The sequence below is a fragment of the Eurosta solidaginis genome, chromosome 1 (genome assembly GCF_040869045.1).
Source record: "Eurosta solidaginis isolate ZX-2024a chromosome 1, ASM4086904v1, whole genome shotgun sequence".
Taxonomy (NCBI): domain Eukaryota; kingdom Metazoa; phylum Arthropoda; class Insecta; order Diptera; family Tephritidae; genus Eurosta; species Eurosta solidaginis.
The window spans coordinates 158,054,741-158,067,941 of record NC_090319.1 but is presented as its reverse complement, the minus strand read 5'-3'; the positions used below and the strand labels follow the sequence as shown (position 1 = coordinate 158,067,941).

At 40.0% G+C, this 13,201-nt stretch overlaps 1 protein-coding gene across 4 annotated transcripts in view; it reads left to right on the top strand.

Moving 5' to 3' along the window:
* The window catches only part of LOC137236902 (uncharacterized), an 844,598-nt gene that overhangs the window by 734,326 nt on the left and 97,071 nt on the right, over window positions 1–13,201 (top strand). For all 4 annotated transcript variants that reach the window (XM_067759993.1, XM_067759990.1, XM_067759991.1 and 1 more), the window contains one exon: window positions 636–805. In XM_067759993.1, coding sequence (XP_067616094.1) covers window positions 636–805 — 170 coding nt within the window. The remainder of the gene's footprint in view (window positions 1–635; window positions 806–13,201) is intronic.

Here is a 13,201-nt window from a genome sequence, read left to right as displayed (position 1 = left end):
AGACCAGTAAAACTAAACATAACATTTTTGTTTTTGTTATTTAATTGATTTCGTGCTATTTTGCAGTCTGATGATGACTTCAAACTAAAGTCGAAATATCGAATGAACAAATAAAAAACAGAACATACATTGTTTTTCTTTAAATCGACCTGTGAGCTCAGAAAATTCAAAAATTATTTATACCGACGGCCAAAAACACAACAAAGTGAATATAATTTTTTTTTTAAATTACATTTGTTGGAGAAATTAGTATTAATTTTATATTGTATGAAAATTTCCTCTCCCGTAAGCTCCTCTAGGCAAAAATAATTAATTTTTTTTTCGTGCAAAAACTAGAATCCTCCGGTAGATAAAAAAATTTAGTTTTGTCATCTAGGAGGATCTCTCTACTAACTTTTACTTATATATGTATATTGTCAAAACGTGGTGCACTAAAGGAAAATTTTACCTAAAAATCAATGCATTTATCGAAGGTCTAGTATTAAAAAAATGTATTGTTATACTTGTGCAGGTGATATTACCCCTTCAGTAAGATAATTTGGTTTAAATTTTCACCAATATCAGTTATTTGCATATATTTGTTTTGCGTATCATATAATGAATCAACTATTTGGTATTTTTTTTGTATATTGCAGTACATATTTACCGAATTGGATTCTTAACTGTCAGTTGAAAAGAAAAGGAATAGTCAAATTTTACAACCAAAAACTGGTTTCTTCTGTTATCGTACTGCTTTTCGATGATAAAGATCACCTCGGAAGTGAACTTTTTATTCAAAGCGTTAGTTTACAAAAAGATGCACCAGGTAAGTATTATACTTATAATATTTTCCTGTACAGAACACTTTCTGTTCTATGTTTCTGTACATTTATCACGGTGGTCCTGAAGCAACTTTAACCGTGACGAGCTTGCACCTCCGATATTCTTTTTGAACATGATTGGGAATGCTTCCCAAACCTATTCCTACTTACTTACTTACTTAATTGGCGCTTAACCGTCTAAACGGTTGTGGCCGTCCAACAAGGCACGCCAGACGCTCATTCGCTCCGCCAACCGGCGCCAATTGGTCACACCAAGGGAGTTTAAATCGTTTTCCACCTGGTCCTTCCAACGGAGTGGGGGCCGCCCTCTATCTCTGCTTCCATAGGCGGGTTCCGATAGAAACATTGTCTTGCCCGGAGCATCATCTTTCATTCGCATAACATGGCCTAGCCACGCAGCCGCTGGTTTTAATTCGCTGGACTATGTTGATGTCTGCGTATAGCTCGTACAGCTCATCATTAAATCTTCTTCGGTACTCGCCATCGCCAACGCGTAGAGGTTCATAAATCTTTCGAATCTCGAACACTCCCAAAGCCGCTTCATCTGCTGTTGTCATGGTCCATGCTTCTGCCCCATATAGCAGGACGGGTACGATAAGTGACTTGTAGAGTATGATTTTCGTTCGCCGTGAGAGGACTTTACTTTTCAATTGCCAACCTAGTCCAAAGTAGCATTTATTGGCAAGATTGATTCTTCGCTGGATTTCAGTAGAGATGTTGTTGCTGGTGTTGATGCTGGTTGCCAAATAAACGAAGTCTTTTACTATTTCGAAATTATGGCTGCCAACAGTAGCGTGGTTGCCAAGGCGCGTATGCGCTGACAGCAGGTACTTTGTTTTATCCTCATTCACCATCAAACCAAACCTATTCCTAAACTAATAAAATCGAAGAAATGGCACTTTTTTAATTGCGTTATTCTTTCAAAGTGCAGACCCCGTCACGCGATACACCAATAAACCTTTCCAACAAAAGTTTTTTTTTTGCTTTCATTGGTATACACTGCCTTCATTAATTACGAAACTTGTTTAAAAAATTTACAAAGCTATAGGTAAATTAAGTTATTTGATAATATTTTTGACCATAATAACCCTGATCTGTAAACTTTATGCGAAAAATGTGAAAAGAAGTGTCGTCTTAGGGGTTTTTACGCTGACACGAATTTCTGGTCATCTGGATTTGTATGATAGCCACTTTTCGATTAAGTAGGGTCGAAACCCCAAAATTGCTATAATTTGAACATGCCCCTGAGCTTAGAACGCATTTCAATAATTTCGTTTCCATCTCTTTTAAAATACAAGGTACATACAAGATGAAACAAAGGGTAATTGTAAGATGGCTCTATAATTAATATATTTTTTTAAAAATGGCTTGAACCCGAAAATTTGGTTTTTGTCCGTTTTTGAAAAATTATTTAAATAAATAGAAGCATTTTACAATAACCTCTTATATGAGAAAAGATTGTCTGCACCTTGCTTTTTAAGAGAGTTGGATACCAAAGTATAGAAATGCACCCCTCAGGGGGTATGTTCCAATTATACCAATTTTGGGATGTACGACCCCATTTTATCAAAAAGGAAGTATAATGGAACATGTTTGACCAGAGACTCGTGCCCAGCGTAAAAAATGGGTATAAGTGCCTGAAATATGATTAAATGATTTAATTTAGTTATAGCTTTGTAAGTTAAAAAAATATATATAAGTATCGTTCCTACGGATTGATGTAATTAATAGAAGCAACTCGATTTTATGGATTATAGTAATAGTTTTGGAAAGCATCAATCCCAAATCATATTAATGATATACAAGCATTTTTATTGTATGGAATGTCCGATATCCCGCACTATGGACAACTCTTGTTTTTATTGTTTGTTTTACTTGTCTAATAGTTCAGTATTTTTATGTAAGAAAAAGAACTAACCTCAGTATTTGATATAAGAAGCTGATGGCAATGTAAAGGTGGTCCTAAAAGTCGCAATGAGTCGCGTGAGAGCTTCTTAAGGTACACGAGGCCAAAGGTCCTAAGCTCAAGTTCCAGGCCAAGGAAAATCAGAAAAAGTTGTTTCAGTTAGAAAAAATTATTTCAATTAGAAAAAAGTTTGTCTAGGCATGTTTGCCTCTCGGCAGTAGTTTCCCAAACTCTCCGGGGGTATTTCTGCCTTGAAAAAATTCTCAGTGAAAATCTGCTGACTCCAATAATTTTTTTTAATAAAAATGCCCACCTGAAATGACCAAATCAGTTCATAAACCCGATTACCTTTTTTAAGTTTTTTTACCTGCTATGAGCCAAGATAAGTGGTAATATGCAAATTGCGTTCGCTACCACTTTCATAAAAAAAGTATGTTGATCGATTTGGACCATTTTAGAAGGTGCTAGTATCATTTTATGCTAAACTAGCACACCCGACAGACGTTGTTCTGCCTTAACATCGGCTCATCAGCATAACTCCCGCTTTCACTTATCCTTTTATTTACTCCTCCCTCCGCCTTTCTCTTTCTCTTCTTCTCCGTCTTTTCCCTCATTCTTTTCCGCTCCATCTTTTCCTATCTATCTCCATCCAACTCGATCTCTTTCTCAGTCTCTTTATCCTTCCCTCTTCTCTTCTCTCTAGTTCTTTTTCTTCTCCATCCTTTATTCCCAGTTCCAGTTACCGTCCAAGTCCAAGTCGGTCCTAGTCCACTTATCTGCAAAAATAATGACGTAAATACAAATTTTGGCAAACTATATACCAAATTTCCTATATACCAAATTTCCGGCAAATCGAACCATGAATAGAAATTGTTCGAATAGATTGGTCCCTGGTCCACTTTCCGGAAAAAGTATCGTTATCACTGTTCTGCCCTAACTTTGGTCCCTCACTTCTTTCTAGTTCTTTTTCTTCTCAATCCCTTATTCCCAATTCCAGTTTCAGTCCAAGTCCCAGTCGGTTCCTAGTCCATTTCTCGGCAAAGATAATAACGTAAATACTAATTTAAGCAAAGGGCTACCTTTGTACTAAATTTCAGGTAAATCGAACCATGAATCAGTGGAGCAGTGAGGGGGGGAGGCATCTTGCCCCGGACGCTACTCACAGGGGGGTGCCAAATTTTCCGAAAAGCAGAACTTCCTGGATAATTTGTATTTTTATTATAACTGATTTCTGAAAAAGAATTCTATACTAAAAAAACATACATATATCCGGAACACTTGCGACAGGTTGTGGAATACTTGAAAGCATATATCTTTTTTCCCACGTTCCACGTTACGATGGGAATTATTAAAAAATGCTTGAACAAAAACTGTCAAAAGTGAATCTGAAACGATGGAGCGCCAGAATACAAGCGGTTAGCGTTATCGTCGACGGGCTAGATAATGTAGTAGAACACTTACCAGAGGACATTAACACCACAAGTGACACCAGAAGCGAAGCTACAGTTCTGCTGATAAATATACTAAATTTTAGTTTCATAAAGTTCATTCATTTCTGGTATGAAATCGTAAGTAGGATTGATCGTGTGGTGAATTTTAGAGAAGCGTATCATGATCTTAAATCATTACCGACTGAACTGTCCGAAATTCGAGACACTCTCTGTGTGAAGAAGCAATAGAAAAAGCGAAGTCTCTTTGTGAAAAATCTGTTATTGATATAGTAAACCGTGTAAGAAGGCGCCGCAAAATGCTCGGAAAATCGGCTAATGTGAAATTTCTCGCGTTATGAAAAGTGTTCTCGATCGTCTCCAACAAGAAATACGTACAAGATTTACGGACTAAATTACTTTAATTTTATATTTGGATTTCTCTCAGAAGTTGGAAATTTGTTAAACAGGGATAATAACGACGAAATTGTAAGGACTTGGGTGAATTTTGTAATACAGATTTCGGTGGACCAGAACTTTTTATCGAAATATGTGTATGCAAAATATTACGTCGCAAAATTTAACCTAAAACTCAGTTAGAATTACTTACTTTTATAATCTGGTATGGAGAAGATGTTTTTCCAAACCTGACTATCTCAGTATTACTAATGTATATTAGCCGTGTTTTTTTCACACGCGTATACGTTTACGTTTGCGCGTAAAAAACGCTTACCCTCGCTTAGATAATGCTTAGGAGACCCATCTAGCGGCAGTGGTGAAATAACTAGCTACAGCACAGGGTGTACCGAAATCGGAGACACAACCCTCTGATGGACATAGGGTATAACATATAGCTGAATCAGTTGCGATGAATTGTGGACACACATAGCAGTAGAGGGTGAAACATAGACACATATTTCAGTTACATCTGAGTATAATGCGTATTGAAATTTAGTTGGACAACTTTTATGCGCAGCAATTTGTGTGATGCGATATTAGTTTAATATGAATAATTCAATAAAAATTTACTTTAACACAACCAAAAGGTGTGCGGCAGCTAACAAAAAGCTAATTATTGATTCTACCTATGTGTGTGTAAGTCTACACAAGATCATAATCAAATCAACAGAGATTTGGTGTTTGCATCTTAACATTTGGGAAGGAAATGGCTGGCCTCAGCGAGCCTTAGTTTGCAACAGCTGACTCAAAAGTTTATATTAGCTAGCCACACACGTTGGGCGCCAAAAATTTATGTAACCTACCCCCGCAGAGAAGGGGTATATAATGTTTGTATGTGTATGCGATTCCCCTTGTTGCCCTCTTTGATTTCACCGGATGATTATGATTGTCTCTTTTTTTTTTTATACTCAGTTGAGCAGAGCTCACAGAGTATATTAAGTTTGATTGGATAACGGTTGGTTGTACAGGTATAAAGGAATCGAGATAGATATAGACTTCCAAAATCATCAGGATCGAAAAAAAATTTGATTGAGCCATGTCCGTCCATCCGTCCGTCCGTCCGTTAACACGATAACTTGAGTAAATTTTGAGGTATCTTGATGAAATTTGGTATGTAGGTTCCTGAGCACTCATCTCAGATCGCTATTTAAAATGAACGATATCGGACTATAACCACGCCCACTTTTTCGATATCGAAAATTTCGAAAAACCGAAAAGTGCGATAATTCATTACCAAAGACAGATAGAGCGATAAAACTTGGTAGGTGGGTTGAACTTATGACGCAGAATAGAAAATTGGTAAAATTTTGGACAATGGGCGTGGCACCGCCCACTTTTAAAAGAAGGTAATTTAAAATTTTTGCAAGCTGTAATTTGGCAGTCTTTGAAGATATCATGATGAAATTTGGCAGGAACGTTACTCCTATTGCTATATGTACGCTTAATAAAAATTAGCAAAATCGGAGAAGGACCACGCCCACTTTAAAAAAAATTTTTTTTTAAGTAAAATTTTAACAAAAAATTTAATATCTTTACAGTATATAAGTAAATTATGTCAACATCCAACTCCAGTGATGATGCAACAAAATACAAAAATAAAAGAAAATTTCAAAATGGGAGTGGCTCCGCCCTTTTTCATTTAATTTGTCTAGGATACCTTTAATGCCATAAGTCGAATATAAATTTACCAATCCTTTTGAAATTTGGTAGGGGCATAGATTTTATGACGTTAACTGTTTTATGTGAATATGGGCGAAATCGGTTGAAGCCACGCCCAGTTTTTATACACAGTCGTCCGTCTGTCCTTCCGCATGGCCCTTAACACGATAACTTGAGCAAAAATCGACATATCTTTACTGAACTTAGTTCACGTACTTATCTGAACTCACTTTATCTTGGTATAAAAAATGAACGAAATCCGACTATGACCACGCCCACTTTTTCGATATCGAAAATTACGAAAAATGAAAAAAAAATTCCATAATTCTATACCAAATACGAAAAAAGGGGTGAAACATGGTAATTGGATTGGTTTATTGACGCGAAATATAACTTTAGAAAAAACTTTGTAAAATGGTTGTGACACCTACGATATTAAGTAGAAGAAAATGAAAAATTTCTGCAGTGCGAAATAAAAAACCCTTGAAATCTTGGCAGGTATTACATATATAAATAAATTAGCGGTATCCAACAGATGATGTTCTGGGTCACCCTGGTCCACCTATGCCGATATCTCGAAAAGGCGTCCACCTATACGCCTACCACCACTCCCTTTTAAAACCCTCATTAATAGCTTTAATTTTATACCCATATCGTACAAACACATTCTAGAGTCACCCCTGGTCCACCTTTATGGCGATATTTCGAAACGGCTTCCTCCTATAGAACTAAGGCCCACTCCCTTTTAAAATACTCATTAACACCTTTCGTTTGATACCCATATTGTACAAACGCATTCTAGAGTCACCCCTGGTCCACCTTTAGGGCGATATCTCTGAAAAGGCGACCACCTATACAACTACCACCGCTCCCTTTTAAAACCCTCATTAATACCTTTAATTTGATACCCATATCGTACAAACAAATTCTAGGGTCACCCCTGGTCCACCTTTTTGGCGATATCTCGAAACGGCGTCCACCTATGGAACTAAGGATCACTCCCTTTAAAATACTCATTAACACCTTTCTGTTGATACCCATATTGTACAAACAAATTCTAGGGTCACCCCTGGCCTACCTTTATGGCGATATCCCTAAATGGCGTCCACCTATAGAACTATGGCCTACTCCGTCATAAAATACTCTTTAGTGCCTTTCATTTGATAGACATGTCATACAAACACATTCCAGGGTTTCCCTCAGTTCATTTTCCTACATGGTTATTTTCCCTTATGTTGTCACCATAGCTCTCAACTGAGTATGTAATGTTCGGTTACACCCGAATTTAACCTTCTTTACTTGTTTTTATTAATTTTTATACATTTTGCATAATAAAGTTGGTTGTTTTGTTTGTATTCACGCAAACCAACTAAATAATTATGATAAATAATTAAATCTTAAAGAAAAAAATGTAAGCTATTGAACGTACATTTTTTTAACTTAATGTGCCCATCTCGGCTTTACATACATAGTTGTGTAAACCCTTTTTAGCCACAAAACGATTTTTACGAATTTACATACATAAGTACGCACAACAGGTGTACCGATGTATGTACATACGTTTATACAGTAGGTAGGTAATTATGCCCACTGATATGCCGATTTGTCTTGGTTGCAAATCAAAGCAAAAAAAATTAACAATAACAAAGGCAACAAAGATATTCGGGCCTTTCAGCGGTGTTGATGCAGTTGGAATATTTGTTTGACAAATTTCTTGCTGTGGTTTTGTTTTTGGGCTATAAAACCGTTCGGTTGCCGCAAAATTTAGTTTGAATATTTTTATTAACCAAAATTTATTTATTAATTTTTTGGTTTTTAACTAATTTTATGTTTTTTTGTTTTCGTTTTGTGGGGAAAGACTGTATGCCTACATATGCACCAAATATTTTCACATATCGTTTTTAAGTAACTTTCAATTGATTATTAGTTTTTTATTTATTTTTTTTTTGTTTACGTGTGTTTAAATGTGTTATATACTTTTTTTTTACTTGTAATTTTCCTTTATTTCTATCGTTCCTTGTAATTACTTTTAACTATTTGCAAGTTCGTCTAACCTTATATTAGGCTTTTGTAACTAACTTTATCTCTTTTTTTCTACAAAATCTTCTGTATAACACTAATTTTTAATTTTTTTCTAGTTTTCTTCATTTAATTCACTGCGCTAAACTTATTATATTTTTCTTATCCCTCTTTTTGTTTTGTTTTTTTTTTTTTTGACCTTTTTTTCACTATGACAATTTTAATTTTTGTCACACTGTACACTAATTTGTTCTGCAAGTGTGTGTTGGGTGGAAAACAGCGACGAAAGTGCTGCCTATTTCATGTGCGCCTGATGGTGCTTGGATGAGGCGGGGTGGTAAAAACAAGCCCCGGGATCCTTCTAGACTCTTAATCTTCGCTTGTCGCTTTGGAATTTGTGGAGGCTCACACTGGCTGCTCCTCAGCTCCAATGGGTACAAATGGTTCGTAACCAAAAAGCTTCCACACCCTCACCTATGTGCAATGGGAAAATGACTTCCAACTGGTAAGGAGGCGATGAGTGTGGGTAGGAATTTCTGCCTATATGGTAGTCACGCCTATTGAAAAAAATACCGTATAATTATTTCCTATCTAAGGAGATTTAAATAAAAATTTCTTACCTTCTTAAGAGAAAACAAAGCCCATGTGGTTTGCGCGAACTACCTGAATATCTTTAGTGGAGCTGTCCATCTGGTACGATGAAAAACAGGAAGGAGAGGCTAACGGTAGCCGTTCAGGCTCTTTTATACCCTCGGACTTCCTATCTTTTGGCTTCCGTTTTTGACATTTTCCTAAACTCGTTTGAGAAAATGTTTAATGTCACTTAAATGCGTCTTTTCAACCATTGTAATAAAACTACGACAGAATGACATAAATGACTTGATTTTGCTACTTTTTTCAATTTTCCTAGCCTACGAGACATATTTAACTAATTCTGGCGCATTTCAGCATTTGCAAGTTTCGGACAGATTTACCTTGGGAAAATCCAAGCGATTATTGTTCACGTTTCAGCCAATAGGTGACAATTTGTCGTTTTTACTAGAGGTAATCAATTAAATGCCCTAGAGCGGCAATAAAGTTCTTAAGTCAATTTCTCGCATGCGACACATTTTATTTCAAAAGGGGGTAGGTACACGCAAAAAGACATATTCAAGCCCAAGCGACCATTACAATCTTTACTGAACTTAGTTCACGTACTTATCTGAACTCGCCTTATTTGGTAATAGAAATGGGTGAAATCCGACTATGACCACGCCAACTTTTTCGGTATCGAAAATATCGAAAAATTAAAGATGCCATAATTCTATACGAAATAAAAAAGAAGGGATGAAAAATGGCGATTGGATTGGTTTTTTGACGCAAAATAAAACTTTAGAAAAAACTTTGTAAAATGGGTGTGACATCTACCATATTAAGTAGAAGAATATGAAAAAGTTCTGCAGGGCGAAATTCAAAGCCCTTGGAATCATGGTTCGATCAGAATTCGACAAGAACAATATATCCTACGAGGGATTGAGAGAATACAACAATCTACCATGTGAAATAAAAGAATGTCCAAATATCGATTGTGAGGACCAAATAAATCCCCATTAATTTGGCCCACACAAAACGACCCCACAACATATTTGACACGACATTAACACAACAAGTGGCCACAAAAGGCTATAGCAACAGACCAACCAACAAGTCCAATACAGCATACATCATATTCGATACAACAATAACTCAACAGCCAGTCACAAAAGGCTATAGCAACAGACCAACCAACAAGTTTCAGCAACGCAACGAGCGTTCGCAACATCGAACAGCAACCATACCAACGCAACCATACCAACGCAACCATACCAACGCAACCATTTGAGCCAGCAATGCCAAACAAGGCAATAAAAGGAGCGACACAGCAGCACAGCAGTCAGTCAGCACGGAGCTGTGGTCGCGACCAGAGCTACTAGCGAAGTAGATCCCTATCGCAGTTGACCTACTCTATGCAATAGGAATCCACTTCATAGGAGCGAGTCGTGGAATGGTGATTGCGGTTGACCTTCTCTACGCATCACCCCCCAGAGACCAAAGGCCCCGCCACAGTAACACGCAACCGCGACAGGTGACACCCGCTCACCCCCGTCAGTAGAGGTACACCAGCAGAGTAATACAAGGCGCGACAGAGTATCGCCCAGCACACGCGAGTAGACGCCGACGCAAGGCGTGGCAGAGAATCACCCAACAACCAGCAATACAAATAGACGCCGACGCAAGGCGCAGCAGAGTAATACAAATAAACGCTTCAGCAATACAAGTCAGCACGGAGCTGTGGTCGTGACCAGAGCTACTAGCGAAGTAGATCCCTATCTTAGTTGACCTACTCTATGCAATAGGAATCCACTTGATAGGAGCGAGTCCGTGGAATGGTGATTGCGGTTGACCTTCTCTACGCATCACCCCCCAGAGACCAAAGGCCCCGCCACAGTAACGCGCAACCGCGACAGGTGACACCCGCTCACATCCATCAGTAGAGGTACACCAGCAGAGTAATACAAGTAAACGCTTCAAGTCAGCACGGAGCTGTGGTCGTGTCCAGAGCTACTAGCGAAGTATATCCCTATTGCAGTTGACCTACTCTATGCAATAGGAATCCACTTCATAGGAGCGAGTCGTGGAATGGTGATTGCGGTTGACCTTCTCTACGCATCACCCTCCAAAGACCAAAGGCCCCGCCACCGTAACGCGCAACCGCGACAGGCGTCACCCGATCACCTCCGTCAGTAGAAGTACGCCGGCAGAGGCCGCAACAGAGCGGCAACGACGTAAGGCGCGACAGAGCACCGCAGAAGAGAGAGACGCCGACGTAAGGCGCGTCAAGGCACCGACGCCACATACTAACGGGACCCGTCTAACGGAACACGGCGACAGAGCATCGCCTCAGCAATACAAGTAGACGCCGACGTAAGGCGCGACAGAGCACCGCAACAGAATTATACGAGCATACGACACTGGTCGCAGCAGCGCAACGCTAACATACGACGTTGGCCGCAGTAGAGATACGTTAACATACGACGCTGGTCGCAGCAGCGCAACACTAACATACGACATTGGCCGCAGCAGAGATACGCAGTCGCTAACCGTAAGAGAAACACGCCGACGCACGGCGTCACTGAGATACATTTACACATACCCAGCAGGGCGTCCTAACGGAACGATCCTAACGGGACGCGAGGACCGTTAGCCCACCACCAATCACGGAGCAAGCATAAAGCGAAGTGAAGAATATACACAAATCTTTCGTTTATTATATTTTTACAGTTGTAGTATATAGAGTTAAAGCAATAAAGTGAATTTTATATGAAATCGATTTGCAAGGTGACCCTTTAATACAAATTTATTGTAAACGAACCCTGGGCACGGCGAGTATACCCCAGCAAATATCAAAGAAGCAACGGGGCACGAAAAAGCTACGTTACAATTGGCGCCCGAGCAGGGACCCTGCAAATCGTTACCACGTCAGAAGGAACATTCCTGACTAGAATCCTAACCGTAAAATGGCCGACCAGATTGATACCACGTGGTTAGACAACATTTCAAAGGAGCAGCTGATATCCATCGCACAGGAATTGGGTATTGAGCACACAGGCACCACCCGGGAGATCCGAAAGCGCATAGCAGCTCTGGCTTCGAAAGCAAATGTTGACGCGGAAATCCACGAAAAATTTTTATCCCTACAAGCAACCTACAAGGAAACTACGCACATGAGCGACGTAAATGAGGTTAAGACACCGACTCCGTCGAACGGAGGAGTCACACCGAAGGTCGCCGTTACAACAGTAGAACAAACTCAATTCGCGTTTCCTCCCAGGAGTACAGTACCCACACAACAGTACTTACCATCAGGAATAGGGGTACCACCCAACGGTACATCTCAGGCACCTCCCAGGAGTACAGTACCCACACAACAGTACTTATCATCAGGAATAGCGGTACCACCCAACGGTACATCTCAGGCACCTCCCAGGAGTACAGTACCCACACGATAGCACGTACCATCAGAAATTACGGCATCATCAACCGTCACATCTCAACCCAGGCAACCGCACTTACTAGCGGGAATTACGGCACCAGCCATGAACTATACATGCCAGGTAACTCAAGCACCGACCGTGGTGTTCGCGCCCATCATCGACCAGGTAAGAAAGTGGTCCGTAAAGTTGAAGGTTGACGGGACCCGTTAGCGTTCATCGAACGGTTAGAGGAGTTAACCGAAGTATACGCGCTAAACGTGGACCTCCTGCCAAAAACCATGCCCGAGCTACTAGGGGGCGCCGCGCTACAATGGTACCGCAATAACAATGCGCACTGGGGAGAGTGGACAAGCTTCAAAAAGGATTTTTTACGTTTCTTCCTACCAGCCAGGTACTTCGAGCGGCTCGACGACGACATACGCCAACGAAGGCAGCACAACAAGAAGAGGTATAAGGACTACTTACTAGGAATCCAGAGCTTAATGAGACACGCACGGTACACCAGCAAACAGCGGCTGGAACGAATCTTCCGTAACAGCCACCCCGATTACCAACTTTACATCCGTCGGAGGGACTTCACTAATCTCGCAGAGCTCCTGACACTCGCCGAAGAGTACGAGAACATACGCGAGGACTATCGAAGATCATCAGGCGGACATCACCGCGAAGTTACGCGACACATCGCCAGTGACACAACCCGGGTGTCACCATCAAAACCTGAAACACAACCACCACCACCACCGAACCTAACGAACCGCACGCCTCCAAGCAATCAGAGATACGACCCCAACGGCGTATGCAGGAGATGCGGCGAACGAGGACATGACACCAATAGGTGCCGAAACCCACAGAAAATTTTTTGCTGGGAATGTGGCCGCAACGACATACGAACCATCG